The following is a 15,241-nucleotide window of genomic DNA, read 5'->3' as shown; positions in this document are numbered from 1 at the left end:
AGGAAACCTCTCACCATAAACCACACTGACCTCTTTCTTTCCCAGCAGAGAAGGGACACGATTAACCAGACCACGAGTGACAGTCCTGGGGCTGATGCTGCCCTGATGTATTTTAAACCAACACGAATTACAAGTGAGGTTATTATATACACAGCAGTTGGGGCTTTCAGAGCTGGGGTCGGTCCTGTGTCCTTACTCCACTGCAGGGGTGCTTCTGGGGTGTGGGTTTTGGTTCTTCTGCCCCTGGCTGTTGCAGGCAGGGCTCCCAACTTCAGAGCAAGCAGCAGGAGACCCTGACAAACTCACCCGAAGATTCTTCTTTCAGCCAGACATGATGTGCTTGACAAAAGCTGAACATGAGAAATGAGAGCGTGAGAGGTGACAGCATGGTGTGAGCACTGGGGGGTGGGCGGAGAGGCAGCGGGGGTACCCCCAGCCCGGAGCACCCCAGGCATCAAGGGGACATGCTCTGCCAAGACTGAGCTTTCTCCTGTTCCCACCGTATGCCTGCAAGCCCAAACCTGTTTAGTGACACCAAACCCCTCTTGGAGGTGAGCTGGTACCACTATCCCCAGTCTTCTGAGGCCAAGGGAAACAGGTCCCCTCTTTTCGTCAATGCTCTCCAATTTAACCATCCCCTATTCCAGGTTTTCCCTGGCACAACCACCTTGTTCCCACCCCAGCTGATACATCTCACAGCTCTCCTTGGAGAGGCTTTCAAAGGTGGTCCACACCTCCCTCTCAGTGATCCCCAGTGTCCTCTCAGAGGACACATTTTGCACCCTAAGACAAGACGACCCAGTCTGAGGTGGCCCTGATGGGAATCTCGAGCTCCTACCTTCATAGTTGATACAGCCATTGGCATCTTCTTGCCCGGCCATGAGCTGCTCCACCTCACTCTCTGTCATCTTCTCCCCTGGAGAAGGAGGATGGAGAGGTGAGGGGAAGGGCTCCCAGCCTGCCAGGGCCTCCCTGTCCCAGAGAGCCAAAGCCAGCAGAGGCAGAAAACAGGATTGAAGAGGGGCCGTTGGCTCCCACACAAGCCTGGGAGCAGCAGAGCAGGAAGGGTCTCCAACAGGTGAGACCACCCACCTAACCCGAGCCGTCTGCCCAGAGCAGCCTGGGGTCCCGTGTCTGCCCCCCTCCCCAGGGCCAGCCCGTACCCAGCGTGACCAGCACGTGGCGCAGCTCGGCGCCCATCACCATGCCGTTGCCCTCCTTGTCGAAGACGCGCAGCCCTTCCACGAAGTCCTCAAAGGTGCCCTGCTCCTTGCTGCGGGTGAAGTGCTGCAGGATGGGGAGGAAGGTCTCAAAGTCCAGCATCTTTGTGTTCATTTCTGGAAGGAGAGGAGGAGACAGGGTCAGGGATTAACCCGTTAGGCTGAAGTCAGCCTCTGAGGACCTCCTGCTTAACCTTCGATTTCCATCTGAATACGGAGGAGAAACCCCACAAGGTGGTGGGACCATTACTGTGTCATACTGGAGATGGGACGAGCCACCTGGGGAGTGCACACCAACCCCTGAAAACCAAAAATTGAACCCAGGAGGCAGGTCCTTGGTGACCACGGCAACGTGGCTGCACTGGGACTGCTCTGGTTGCACCAGTTACACCAGCTCAGGATATGGTCTGCTGAGCATCAGTCGCCACCATCGCTGGGCGTGGGCAGCCTGTCCCTCACGCCAGCCACAGGATGGGGCAGGGGAGTGAAGGAATTGGGCAGGAATGACACCCTGGTGCGTCACTTCCTTCCCATGGGCTCTTCCTCAGCTCCCAGGGCTCTTCCTACAAGACACGTAACCCTTCACCTGCTGCTAGGCAGCACAGGAATCGCTTGTCCCACCCTGTCCCTGCCGCCCCAGTCACCTTCTGGTCTGGGCTTGCCCAGCACCTTCAGCACCTCTGCGTTGGTGGGGTTGTGGCCGAGCGCCCGCAGGACGTCCCCGCACTGCGCGAAGGTGATCTGCATGGCTCCCGTGGGCGTCCGGTCAAACAGGCTGAAGGCTTCTTTGAACTCTGCAGGGAAGAGGAGTTTGGGGGGCCCCTGCCACGCTGGCCCCTTCCCCCCTTCCCCCCCGGAGCGGGTCCTGCCCGGCACGTGCTGTGCGTGGCCAGTGCCCTCTCCACCAGGGCAGGCAGCCTGGATCCACGGGCCCAAAGCTTGCCAGACTCCTTCAACCAGTTGCTCAGCTTCTGGAGCAGGTCATGTCACCTGTTTGGAGCTGGCTGGATGAATCCTGCTGGGATTATTCTGGCACCACCTTGTCCTGGCAGCATGGGCGGTGTGTGCAGGCTGCTATTGCTGCTGCAGAACATCCCCTGCTGCTCTTCTCCTTTGCGACTTGGGCCTGCTGGGGACTCCTCCCCTGCACCCCCGTGACACCTCAACACCCCGCTTGCTCCGCTGGCCTCCCCCCAGCCCAGCCAGGCAGACTTGTGGGTGGGGACGGGTGTCCATGTCCACTCTGGCCTTGCTGACTCGTTTCCAGCTCGTTCTGGTAAATTATCCTGCATTAAAGGAGCCTTGTCTCTGCCTCTCATTTCAGCCCAGAAGATCCTTTCTGCTACAACAGGCTCCTCACTGGTGTTGAGGTGCAAAATGTGGGAAACTGGGCATCCCAAACCCACCCCCAAGTCCTTACCCTCCTCCACGGGCAAGCCCAGCACCCTGAGGCTGGTGGCTGGCACCTGCCTCTCCAGCTGCTCCACGTAAGCAGCAGGAGTTTCCTGCAGCAGATGCTCCACTCACAGCTCAGAGCTGAGTTTCTTGTCCATGGCACTAATGAATTCTAGGTTCTGGTCCATCTTCTTCATGATATCCAGAAATAGCTCACTGAAAGGTGACCTGCTGCTCTTTGTGCTGCTGGACGGGATGAAATGGTCACGGTCTCCATGTGGTGATGAGGATATCATGGTCTGGTGGGAATATTGGCCCAGAGCTTTGGGTTTGCTCCATTTTCTACTTGGCACGTTGTGGCACCGGCCTGAGGAGCCGGATCCATTCATTGCTCCCCACAGCCCGGTGGTGCCACCTCAGCTAAATCCCTGCACTGGCTCCTACTCCCCTCCAGCAGCGCTCCTGTCTCTGTCTCCTGCCTCCCCCCTTCCTCCCAGCACTCTTCCTCCTCTCCTTCCCAGCCTGATGCTGGCTGGGGATGTGACTCTGGTTTCATTTGTCCCATCTGCTGGAAACCTCACGACATTGTGCTGGAGGACAAGCAGCATGTCGGGGGAATGGGATCCCTGGATCCAGCTGAGCTTTCCTCCAGGATGGGGTCTGACGTGTGGGGCTTCGACTCGCACGTCTGCTGGGGAAAACTACCTGGGAGAAGCACCCCCTGTTTCTAATGGCACCTCTGGGAGAGGAGGGAGTCAGCACTCACCTTCGATCTGCTCCGCAGTGAACTCGATCTGTCAGGACAGAGAACGTAACGGGGTGTGAGGGCTGCATTGCTGTGGGGTAACAAAGGGGCTCAACCCCCCAACTGACACCCCCCAGCCTGCTCGGGGCAGAGGGCTGTAGCTGTGCCGTGCCCAGGAGTGCTCCTGCCCCTGGGGAGAGCACAGCCAGAGCAGCACAGCGGGCAGGGGGTGCGGGGTGGGCAGGCAGCAGGGATGCTCAGACCACAGACGGGGCTGTTTCGGGTGGGAGGGATGTTGTTTCCAGGCTTGGCCCCCAGTTCAAGTGGTTAAACAGCCTCTGTGCTGAACCCGCTATTAACAGCTCTCCTGGCAAAGCTCTGGCTTAAAACGGAACCGTATCCTGGGGAAAACGAGCTCCCCTCACACGGGGGAAGACAACACAGGGGGCAAAATACTTTAGGATGGGGACAGTGGGTGGCAGAAAAGCCTTTTAATGCCGCTGGGGCCCCAAGACAGCTCTGCCAGGGACCGTGGGCGAACGCTGTGGCAGCAGCGTCCTGCTGCAAGTGAAGCATTTTCCTTGGGCGAGGGCTGGATGGGGGAAGATGGCAACACCCCCCCCACCCCGTGAGGAGAGCATCCCTCCCAGCCCGCTGCATCCGCGCGGCCTGATGCTTCTCCCCTCCCCACCCTGGTGCTCAGCCTGGCCGACACACGTGCGTCACGCGCTGCCTCGCCCGCGCCGGGCCCATGACAGGGCACGAAGCGGCGGCGACGCCCTCGCTCCTCGCTCACCTTCACGCTCCTGGGGTCGAAGGCAGGTTCCCTGGGTGGCTCCGGGGCTGGAGCTGCCTTGGCTGCCTCCTTCTTGGGGTCGGGTTTCTTGAGTGGCATGGCTCTGGGTGGGCGCAGAGGTGCAGGGATGAGCCCTGCTGCTCAGCCAGGAAACCCAGCGGAGAGATGAAAGGCACAGCCTGCTCCTTCCCTTATATACGGAGCCCTGTCCTCACCCCGGAGAGGCCGGCCAGCTGCTGGAGCAACTGCTGCTTACTATAAAAGGAAGAAAACTCAAACGAGAGGGGCCCCAACTTGACAATTGCCCATTGTCATCGATTCCCGGCGCAGCAAAGCCACCAGCCGCATCCCCCTCCCCTCACCGCAAAGGGGGGAACGTCTCCCCCTCCAGCACCTGCCCCGGGTGGGCTGCACGGGGGCCGCTTGCTGAAAACCTACCGGCAAGGAGCCCGCCCGCCGCTGCCGTACCCCCGGGGAGAAGCCTGTCTGGCTGCAGGCAGAGCCCTGCGAGGGCCGAGGCTGCCGCCGCCTTGTTCAGACTGGGGTTTAGGGGCGCTGCTGTCAGAGGAGCTGCGGCCCCTTGGAGGGATCCCCTCGGCCTCGTGCTCGGCGCTGTGTTCTGGTCTCTCCCCTGTGCCCCGGGACGGCTGCGCTGCGCTGGGGGTGAGCACTGTGCTCCCCTCTGCCGGGATGGCGAACGTATCGGCTTGGGATTGGCATCATCGTCCGGTCGGCATCAATCGGCATCATCGGCATCACCGGCCTTGTGCCGGTGCTCCCACAGCCCCCAGAACCCGCCGGGCACAAGCAGCTGGCAGGGTGGGCCCAGCAGCTTCAGTGCAGCATTTCGGAAGGTGGGCGGTGCTGGACCCTCCAAGTGACCTGAGGTGCTGTGAAGACCGTTCCCTTGGCTGGGCAGGCCCTGAGCCCCAGGTTTGGGCGCTGTGAGAGGGCTGCGGAGGGAGGTTTCGGGCCAGGAATGTCTTCCAGCTCCCCACCAGCCATGGGAAGGCTTTTCTGGGGGCTGCTCCTGCTCTCACCCACCTCTCCCAACTGTTTGAAGACCAGCAGAAGAGACAGAAGCAGCCAGTGAGGTCCATCACCCCAGAGAAATGAGCTCGAGGGTTACACTGAGACATCCTAAGCTTAAATATGAATAAATCTGGTGCCAGATTGTGCCAGATCACGGGAGGAGGAACCCCAGTCACTGGGTGTTTTGGTAACAGAAATAAATAGCCCAAAGTTGTTAATGGCAGCTGATGGCATCTGCTCTGCTGTGGAGATGCTCCTTGGCCTCGTTTGTCCAGCCAGGGCTGCAGGGACGGTTCCAAACCAGGCGGGATGGGGAAGGATCCTGGGAGGTGCTGCTGCTCCTGCTGTGGGAGCTGCGAGGTGCTGGAGGCTGAGCCCCCACGCCGGTCCCTGCGTGTCCACGACCTACCTGTGTCCGTGCTGCTTACACTGGTGTTTTCAGGGGGTTGAGTCGGGCCGGTTCGGGTCGTGGTGTATCACAGCAGCTGAGGTTGGTGGGACCAGGGAGGTGTCATCCTGCTGCCTCAGAGCTGCTACAGGGCTGAGGGATGGGAACGCGGGTTGTCATCAACCCAGCCCTCTGCCCCAAGAGCCCCCCAGCCGCTTCCCTACTGGAACGGTGCTCTGGCTGGGGGCTGAGCTGCTGCCAGCCGGGTTACAGAGGCCTTTTGGGGGGAGGCAGCAGCCGCAAACTGCTGGGAAATTGGCTGTCTGCTGTCACCTCACGCTCGCTAGCGCGGGTTCGGGAAGCCGAGGGGGCTGGATGATGGGGCTGGGTGGGTGTTGTTTGCAGTGATTGCTCTCCAGATCTCTGCAAGATAGCAAGTAATTGAGAAAAAAAAACCCCAAACCCTCAAACAAAACAAGAAAAAAAATCCCACCAACGTGTTTTGCTGACTGTGAACTCAGAGCCTGGGTCAGATTTCTCCTGCAGCGCGACTCAAATTGCCCCTGTGCTTTGCTACCTCCCCCTCAGCCAGCATCCATCCATCCAGCACCCATCCGACCCCAAAATAACCTCACCTTAACCCTGTCCTCGCTCCCCAGCAGCTGCTGGGTCCGAAATCACCACCCAGAAGAGCCTTCAGAAAAACATCAGTCCTGCAATTTAACCGCTTCGCCCTCCTCCTGCCCTGTGAGCAGCGCAGCATCCCCAGAGCAGGGCAAGGAGCTGGTGTCAGCACCCACGCCATGGTGGTGGCTAAATTGGGCTGGGGAGATGGGCAGCTGCCAAAGATGCTCCTAATCCCTCCTTGGTTTGCAGCCGATTGCGGGGAGAGCAGCGAGAGGCTGGTGTTTCTGGCTGGTTTAATCGGGGGGGTGGGTGGGGAGAGCAGCAGCACCCCCGGAGCGCTGACATTTGGATTTGCTTTGCTGATCCAGCAGGAACTGGGCAAAAGTCTGACCTTTCTCCAGCAGCATCCGGGGCTCCTGGCTGGGACCTGGCTCAATGCCCTGCTAGGAAAACCCCGCAGGAGGCTGCGGGGGCTCTGCCCTGCACAGGATTTTGCCCTGTGGAAGCAAAAGTAGCTGTGCCCAGCCGGGGATTACACGGGCCAGGAGCCTGCTGCTCCCAGGGTTCAGCTCTGGGCTTTTCAATTTCATCCCATCCCATGGTGCTGGGAACAAGGACTCCCAGCTTTGTGCCCCTGTTGCCCCAGGGGGATGCTCAAGCTGCTTGGGGGGGTGCTCAAGCTGGTGGGGTGGTGGGAGCAAACTGGGCATCTGCCTCTTCCCAAAGGCAGGGGACAGTCCTGGGGTCTCCCTCAGGGGATGTGGGTGACAAGGGGTGGATGGGGACAGTGTCAGCTGTGGTGGGACCAGCTCTGTCCCATCTGCCTTACTGTTTTGGCTGTGCCCAGCCCCTGGTGCCAGGACTGTCTGTCTGTCCTGCCCAGGGTGCTGCTTTAGCCATCAGCCGCCCTCCTCAGAGGACTAAACGCAGCCGTGCAGCGAGGCCCTTTCCCAAAACAGGGGCGCAGAGGTGACGGGGTGCAGGATGGATCCCAGCACGTCTCCCCAAAACACACCCCACCTCCAGGAGAAGGAAAAGGGTTAAACTGGCATCTGCCTGAGAGACATCCCATCTCCAGGAGCATCCCCCAGGGTGACGCACCCGCTGCCTCCCTACCTCCAGCCAGGTCTCTGGGATTTTCCCCACTGTCCTTCAGCTCCTTGGGACCAGTTTGGGGCTGGAGGGACTGAGCAGCACTGGGGCAGCAGGACGATGCGTTGACAGCTGAAAAATGAACCACCAAGCAGTGAGAGGAGCTTCTGAAAAGAGAAGAGGAATCTGCCTTGAACAAGGAGGATTTTAGCACCTAGGGCTAAGCCAATAAACCTCTGCCATCCCCATCCAGACGGGAATTGTTTGCACAGGCTCCAGGAGCCGCTTAAAGCAGGCGAAGCGCGGAGACGGAAGAGCAGCAAGCATGGTGGGGGGAGAAGCACCCCTGCCTGGGAAGCCTGGGAGCAGCTCCCCATAGCACAGCCGGGACAGGGGACTCACCTTGGGGTGCTCCCCCCAGCCCTGAGCACCCAGGGCCGGGGCTGTGGCCCTGCCACCACCGCGCCTCGCCGGGGACCGCAGGTGCTGGTGGAAGATGCTCTGTCCTGCCCAACGCGCCAGCCCGACCCCAGCGGCTGGGGGCCCAGCTGAAGGCTTTTGCTTTCTCCAGGTCACCATTCCTGAGGTGCCCGTCCGAGCGGCGCGGGGGGACCATGGAGGCATCGCCCATCCCTGCGGGAGGCATCACGGCGGCTCTGCTCTGCTGCTGCCTCCTGAGCCCTGTGTGGGCTCTGGTAAGTCTGCGCAGCCCCGGGGGCTCCTCTGGTCCCTCTCTTGGCTTTAAATACTGTTCATTCTGCAGCTTGCTCTGGGTGGGGGCTGCGTGCTCCCCCCAAGCTGCGCATCCTGCTCCGCAGAGCTGCTGGCCGGGAGCCGGAGGGGAGGGACTCTCACCCCGCTAAAAGCTTTCCAGCGGCCGCAGAGCCACCGCAGCGTGATGGCTGTTCCAGCTCTGGCTGCAGCCAGGGCAGGGGCTGCGCCCTCGGAGGCCTCGGGGGAACGGGAAGAGTCGGGCGATTTACAGTCAGCGCAGGGGAGGCTGGGGGGGGGGTACGGGGAGGGCAGACCCAGCGCCTCTCCCAAAGCCGGGACCCCCACTCCTGCCCTACACCCCTCGCCAGCCCCTCTCTGCCCACCCACCCAGATGGACACTTTTGGGAAGAGCGTGAATGGGAATTCTGGCTCAGGGCTCTGGGGCAGGATTTGGCCTCACTCACCTGTGAGTGGTCCAGGGGTCAAGACAAAGCCCCTGCATCCCAGCTTCTCTCCACTGCCAAAGCCGTTTCCCCATCCCAGCGCCAAACTGAACATCCCAGAAGCCTGGGACAGGAGGCTGCAGGGTCATCCCTCGGCTTCTGTTGTGGCAGGTTGACCCCGATGATGTTCTCACAAAAGAAGAGCAGATCTATCTCCTGGTGGAAGCCAAGGAGAGATGCCAGAGAGACATCAAAGCCCAACTGGAGAAGATCAGAGGTACCGTCCCTCCCCAGCACACGGGGCAGCACACTGGCTACGCTGTGGGGAGTTTCCCCTCCGACGGGAGCGGGGCCAGGCTGGGGAGAGGTGCAGCTCCCAGGGCAGGGAGCTGTTGTGCTTTCTGCTGCTCTGGGTGCAATTAGGGGTGAATTAAATCATCACCCTGATTAGCCTCAGCCCTCCAGGAGGAGGTGGCATGTGATGGGATGTGTCCCCCTCCCCAGCCGCCCCTCGGTTCCCCCGGCTCTGCTGGACGGGGTGACTGTGGCCCTGGGGGTTGTGAGATGACGGTGTCTTTGCTCCTTGTCCAGACACCAGCTGCCTTCCGGAGTGGGACGGGATTATCTGCTGGCCAAAGGGCTCCCCCAGCCAGGAGGTGTCTGTGCCCTGCCCCGACTACATCTATGACTTCAACCATCAAGGTAAGTGCTTGCCCTGGGGCAGGGAGTGACCTCACCTTGGTGATGGTCCTCCTGGAGCAGGGACGTGTGTGGGCTCCCTGTGGGTCCTGTTGCCATCGCAGCACTGTCACCGTTCCCAGGTCATGCCTACAGATACTGCAGCGCTTACGGGACCTGGGCTGTAGCTCTCAGCATCAACAAGACCTGGGCCAATTACACGGAATGTGCTCTGCTCTTCTCCTCCGAGAGCCGGAGCCGCGAGAAGGTGACACCACTCATGGGGGGTGCTGGAAAAAGGGGTTGGGATGGGACCAGGAAAGGTGCAGCCAAGGCCAGGGGAGCTGCCAGGAGCAGGGGCACTCCCCAACAAGCCCTGCTCCTCCCATGCTCTCCCAGGGGCTGGGGGGAGGGCTGGGCTGCAGAGATGTGGTGGATCCAGCCCTTGTCTTGCAGGAGGTGTTTGATCGCCTGCACCTGATGTACACCATTGGCTACTCCATCTCCCTGGCCTCCCTCATCGTCGCCGTCTGCATCCTCTCGTACTTCAAGTAAGGGGGGGGCTGAACCCCATCCCGGTGTGGGGGAGAACCATCCCCTCCCCAAACAACCCCCCTGAGGGGGAGCAGCCTCCTGAGGAACAGGAACCAGCTCCAAACCCCAGCACAAACATTAAACCCTTCCCCAGAGCCCCAACACACCCCTAGTCTGACCAGCTCCCACCCACTCCACCCTAGTCTTACCCCCAGATCTGGCTTCTGTGCCCACGGGGGGCTGACACCTTGGGGCTCACCTGCTCTGGGTGCCCTGCATTGCCTGGGCCCACGTGTGATGAGCTTGTCGGGCAGCTGGGGCTGGGCTCATGTCGCACCCCTTCGCAGGCGCCTGCACTGCACACGCAACTACATCCACGTCCACCTCTTCACCTCCTTCATCTGCCGGGCCGTGAGCATCTTCGTGAAGGACATGGTGCTCTACTCGGGCACGCTGGCCGGTGAGGCAGAGAAGATGCAGGAGGACAACTTCAAGGCAGAAATGGGCCCCTCGCCGGGACAACGGAGCCACCTGGCAAGTGGCACGCTGAGACCGGGGGCAGGATCGGGGAAAGGGGATTGAGGGGCCCTGGTGCCAGGGGATGCACTCGGGATCCCCCAGATCAGGGCTCGCTGCTCAGGGGTGATGCAGCTGGGCAGCTTGCAGGGATGAATGGCCACCAACAGCTCTGCCCAGCTGGGCCCCATCCTGGTCCTGCAACAGAGATCAGAGCCACATAGGCCATGGGTCTCGCAGGCTGTGTGAGCTCCCCTCTCCTGTGGGGAATCCCTAGCGAGCCTGCTCTGCATCCGATGCTGGAGTATCCCAGGGGAGAGGGAACTCCCTCCAAGAGGAGCCACACGTGGCCACAGCCCAGGCTGGCTAGAGAGCAAAAGCCACCAGGTTTTGGTGTCAGAGGACAGCCTGACACAGGCGCCTCTCTGCCTGTGCCTCCGCAGGTTGGCTGCAAGGTGGTGGTGACTCTCTTCCTCTATTTTCTGGCCACCAACCACTACTGGATCCTGGTGGAAGGTCTCTATCTGCACAGCTTGATCTTCATGGCCTTCCTCTCCAACAAGAGCTACCTGTGGGTCCTCATCATCATCGGCTGGGGTAAGCACAGAGCTCCACCCAACACTGTGGCCACTGAGACCAGCTGGGAGCTGGGGCTTCAGCCATGGCTGAGCAGCACTGAGTGTCTGGAGAAGCGCATGGGATGCAGACAAGCTGCCAGAACTGATTTTGTCTGCCAATGTGATGCTTCATCCACACTCCTCACTCTGGTTCCTGCCCTTCCAGGTGTCCCCGCTGTGTTTGTGTCTGTCTGGGCCAGCGTCAGGGCCTCCCTGGCAGATACACAGTACGTATCTCTACCTTGCCTACCTCCTCTGACAGCCCTTTGGGGGAAAAGGCCGGTTGGTAGTGGAAAAAATACCAGGGGGCTCCAGAACTTCTGAAAGCAAAAGTTTTCTGAGAAGAACAAGAGGCCCCAACACACACACAAGGGTTGTTCCTAAAACCATCAGTAGGCAACAGTGGGTTTGTTCTGCTTTTGGGAGGAAGCCGGGTGCAGGGTTACACCATAAACTGGTCAATGAACAGCACAAAGGTAACAGCTTAAGGGCACAGGCTACAGGTGAACATCTCGAGGTGAGAAAGGGGCAGAACATACAACCTTGGAGGCGGCCAAGGAGCCCCCAAGAAGGTTGATGCTAATTAAAAGCCATTTGCAACACCAGGGTGGTGAGGGTGCTCCTACACATTGGGTGAAGGCACAGGCTCCACGAACTCCTCACCTGGGAGAGAAGGGTGGGAGGATGGTGATGCTGTCTGGGGGGACTGGGAGCCACGAGCTGGCAGTTTTCCTTACTGGTGAGTGCAGGTTTGCCAAGGTGTTTCTTTCTGGTCTCTTGAGGTGCTGGGATCTCAGCGCAGGGAACATGAAGTGGATTTATCAGGTTCCCATCCTGGCTGCCATCGTGGTAAGAATCCCGGGGCTGAATCTCCCAGTCCATTGTGGGGAAAAGGGATTGAAGAGACCCCAAGCTGTTTGCTCACAGCCCCTCATGTGTCCCCAGCCACCCTGGCACCCAGGGAGGGCCCGCATAATGCAGAGGGGTCCAGGGACACTGGTGCCCCCAGCTCTGACCCCCACATCCCTGCCTGTGGCTCGCCCAGAGCTGGCTGTCCTCACCCTGGGGGCTGCTCGGGCAGGCCCAGGTCACTGCAGGCAACAAAACCACAGCGGGGCTCTTCGGCAGGTCAACTTCTTCCTCTTCCTCAACATCGTCCGGGTCCTGGCCTCCAAGCTGTGGGAGACGAACACGGGGAAGCTGGACCCCCGGCAGCAGTACAGGCAAGTCCTTGCAGCAGCAAAACCACGTCCTGGCCCTGGCCTGGCTCATCCTCTGCCTGTTTTGCTGAGATGGCTTCTCCTTGGGCAGAGAGCAGAGGCACGGGAACGGCACGGTGGCAGCCAGAGCTTCTGGCAGCTCCACTGGACTCAAACAATGGGCTCAGGAGCTGGACAGCGTGAAACAACTACACACAAACCAGCTAAAGCAGCTGCTCTCCTGGCTAGGATGCTTACCAAGGCCTGCAAGGGGCTGCAGGCTGGCTGGCATGTCCTGGCTCACGGCATTTCTCCTCTCAGGAAGCTGCTGAAGTCCACGCTGGTGCTGATGCCTCTTTTCGGAGTCCATTACGTGGTGTTCATGGCCATTCCCTACACCGACGTCTCTGGGGTCCTGTGGCAGATCCAGATGCATTATGAGATGCTCTTTAACTCCTCCCAGGTACAGGAACACGGGGCTACCGGCCCCACGCCAAGCTCAGCGTGATGCTGGTTTGAGGAGGGGGAGGCACACACACAGCGTCCTGGCTCAGGACTCAAACTCCACCTGGGTCTCTGTTGGCAGGGTTTCTTCGTGGCTTTTATCTACTGCTTCTGCAACGGGGAGGTAAGTTAGAAGCAGGAGCAGCTGAGCTCCCTGCTCCAGCCCCTTTAGGGTCCGGGAAGTTAACCCACAGCCCCCAAGCTGGGATAGCCAGAAGCAAAACTTGTATCCATCCCTCTCAGTAGGGTTTGGAAAGAGGTGGGGGGAAGCCCCCTAACTAGGGGTGCGGCCCATGGGGAAGGGAAGCCTGTTCTGCTGGCTCTGGGCACAGGCAGCCCCTTCAACCCTCCCTCAGGTGCAGGCAGAGATTAAGAAAGCCCATTTTCGGAGAAGCCTGGCGCTGGACTTCAAGCAGAGGGCACGTGCCAGCGGCGCGGCCGGGAGCTGCTGCTACGGGGGGCTGGCGTCCCACGCCACCGCGAGCTTCAGCGTCAGCCTGGCGGGGCGGGGGGCAGGGGGCACGCAGCAGCGGGGGCTCCCTGCCCGCGCCAGCCTGCCCGGCCACGTGCCCAGCTCCTTCGCCTCGGATCACGGGCTGCCCTGGGGGACCCAGGAGATGAGCCTCAGAGCCTCTGGGGACAACACAGCAGGTGTAACAGACCTGAACCAGCGTCACCCCACCCTAAACAAAGAGCTGGAGACAGCGCTGTGAAGTGAACAGTCTCTCTGGACATCCAGCTGTGCCTGGGAAGACGCTGATACACACTCTGGGCTCCTTTCATGGGTGCACAGAGCCAGGGAAGGGGACAGCAGCCAGGACAGCACAGCTCCCTGTCCCTCACACCCAGGGACCACGTGCTCCCACTGCTTCTACCTTCCCAGCCTGCCAAGGAGCCGCCAGCTCCAAACCTCCTTTCCTTCCACATGCCAGTGGTTACGTGAGCGATGCCTGTGCATGCAAAGCCTTCACTCATCACCAGGAACCATCCCCCGGGCTCAGTCTTACCTGGACAGCCTGGAAGGTGACTGCAGCTCCAGTGTGTGTTAATGCTGATTCAGGAGCCTGCAGTCCTGAAGCCTGACGCCCCTTTTCACACCAACTCCTGCACTGTACAGCCTGGGGCAGGCAGAGCAAAGAGCACCCACCTAGCACCCAGCACACTGTTCTGCAGCACACCCTGCCTGAACTCCCATCCTTGTGCAGCTCGCAGGTGCTGCGAGGCCCAGCACTCAGCCACAAACTGGGAGCACCAACTGGGATCCGATGGGCTCCGGGAGGGAAGCCAAGCTTTACAGCCTGGGAGGGGTGCAGTGAATCGCCCGGGTGTCCCGGGCGTCACAGCACGGCTCTCTGTAAACTCACAGCCCTCTGCATGCAGCAGCCTTGGCCCTGGAGTGTTTTTCTGCAGGCTAAAAGGTGAATAAAGAGTCTGTACAGCTTGGTTCTGTCCTCCAGCTCCACAGGGACTCATCAGTGTTACTCAGAGCGATGGGGTGCTGGAGGGTGGCAGCAATGGGAAGGGCTGGAAGACCCACATGTCCGCTCCCAGCGCTCACTGTCGGGGACAGGGCAGCCCTGACTTCCCCCACACACTCTGCCACACGTGTGCTGCCCAGGAAAGCTCATCACCCCATGGGAAAAAACACTCCTGAGTTGGCAGTGTCCTGCCCAAACAGCTCAGAGCACAGGGGGAAGAGTTACGCCGTAGCTGGGAGCTGGGGTACAGGTGCCAGTTACAATCCAACAGCATGGAGGTTTTTCCCTACCTGCTCCACTGAGATATGGTCCCTCAAGGCAGGAATTTCACCACAGAGACAGTGATAGGAAATACCCATCTCATTCTGTGCATTCCCTGATCTCCCAGTGAAAGGCCAAGGTACAGAGGGAGTCACAAGGATTAGAGAGTCTGGGGAAGGGAAAGGCTCCAGGATTCATTCTGTAGAGGTCCAGAAGTCGGTGTGGAGCCAGGAACGTCCCCACCACCTCCCATGCAAGCGCCGTACGAGGGCTCTCAGCGCGGCTGCGTGTGGCAGCGACTGCCCCGCTCCAGGGGACGAGCGGCAGAGGGGGGTGGCTGCTGCACAGCACAGGGGCAGGAGCAGAATTCCAGGGTGAGGCTGTACAAACAAACCTGAGCTTCCTGCCATTGGTTTCCTGAGCTGTGAGGTGTGCTCTGGTCTCTACAGAAGCACGGGGCTCACACTGCTACTTGTTCTGCGGAGAAGACACCCACCCTCTCCCAGACCTAACACAGGCATGTGAACTGACACTCATACCCCCTGTCAGTGATCAGTATTTACTCACTCAAGTCTCAGGAGGCTCCTGGTAGCTGAGAGAAGGGTGAGGAATTTCGATAATCCTGTCCAACAGCAGAGAGATGTTGGAAAGGGAGAAACCCCAGCACAAGCCACGTACAAGACCAGATCCCAGCAGCAGCCAGCGGAGGTGCAGGAAGGGAAGGAGCAGGTGGCAGCTTCAGAATACAGAGCTATTTTATTTGTTTTGAAATTCAAACCTTTAACTGTTCAGAGTGATAAACCTAAAGTGTGATAAGGGAAGGGGAATTCAACAGTTGGTCCCAACCCCCATCCACACCTGCCCTGGAAAACTCTTGTCTTCATGCTAAATCTGCAGAGCTCAGACCAGCTCAGTGAGGTTTCTGCCTGGACCATGATTAGTTATTTCAAGTGGAAGGTATAAACAAAATCCCAACAGAGTGAGGGGTCCCAAATAAACAAA

The 15,241-nt window shown here is 59.9% G+C and overlaps 2 protein-coding genes across 2 annotated transcripts; one reads left to right on the top strand and one right to left on the bottom strand.

Annotated features, from left to right (window-relative positions):
- Positions 1 to 221: 221 nt before the first annotated feature.
- LOC311201029 (myosin light chain, embryonic) lies at positions 222 to 4,261 on the bottom strand. The gene is made up of 6 exons (XM_084275333.1): positions 4,157 to 4,261; positions 3,382 to 3,409; positions 1,865 to 2,014; positions 1,164 to 1,337; positions 839 to 916; positions 222 to 350 (listed from the first exon to the last, which is right to left on the bottom strand). Exons 1-6 carry the CDS (start codon positions 4,253 to 4,255, stop codon positions 322 to 324), a joined length of 558 nt encoding a protein of 185 aa, XP_084131459.1. The 5' UTR covers positions 4,256 to 4,261; the 3' UTR covers positions 222 to 321.
- Positions 4,262 to 7,909: 3,648 nt separating this feature from the next.
- Positions 7,910 to 13,213, top strand: LOC311201044 (parathyroid hormone/parathyroid hormone-related peptide receptor-like; the record flags this gene model as incomplete). Its single annotated transcript, XM_084275350.1, has 13 exons — positions 7,910 to 7,990; positions 8,624 to 8,729; positions 9,044 to 9,154; positions 9,274 to 9,398; positions 9,587 to 9,681; positions 10,012 to 10,198; positions 10,624 to 10,777; positions 10,964 to 11,024; positions 11,580 to 11,646; positions 11,926 to 12,020; positions 12,318 to 12,459; positions 12,583 to 12,624; positions 12,857 to 13,213. 13 exons carry the CDS (start codon positions 7,910 to 7,912, stop codon positions 13,211 to 13,213), a joined length of 1,623 nt encoding a protein of 540 aa, XP_084131476.1.
- Positions 13,214 to 15,241: the final 2,028 nt, after the last annotated feature.

Source organism: Gallinula chloropus (genome assembly GCF_964237585.1).
Source record: "Gallinula chloropus genome assembly, chromosome: 26".
Taxonomy (NCBI): domain Eukaryota; kingdom Metazoa; phylum Chordata; class Aves; order Gruiformes; family Rallidae; genus Gallinula; species Gallinula chloropus.
This window is presented reverse-complemented; position numbering and strand designations above follow the sequence as displayed.

Excerpts from the sequence above, each read along its gene's own strand:
- LOC311201029 (XM_084275333.1), bottom strand. The coding sequence starts at position 4,255 with ATGCCACTCAAGAAACCCGACCCCAAGAAGGAGGCAGCCAAGGCAGCT. Across the intron at positions 1,338-1,864 it reads GGGCAAGCCCAGACCAGAAG|AAATGAACACAAAGATGCTG; the intron begins GTGACTGGGGCG and ends CTCTCCTTCCAG. Across the intron at positions 917-1,163 it reads CCACGTGCTGGTCACGCTGG|GGGAGAAGATGACAGAGAGT; the intron begins GTACGGGCTGGC and ends CTCCTTCTCCAG.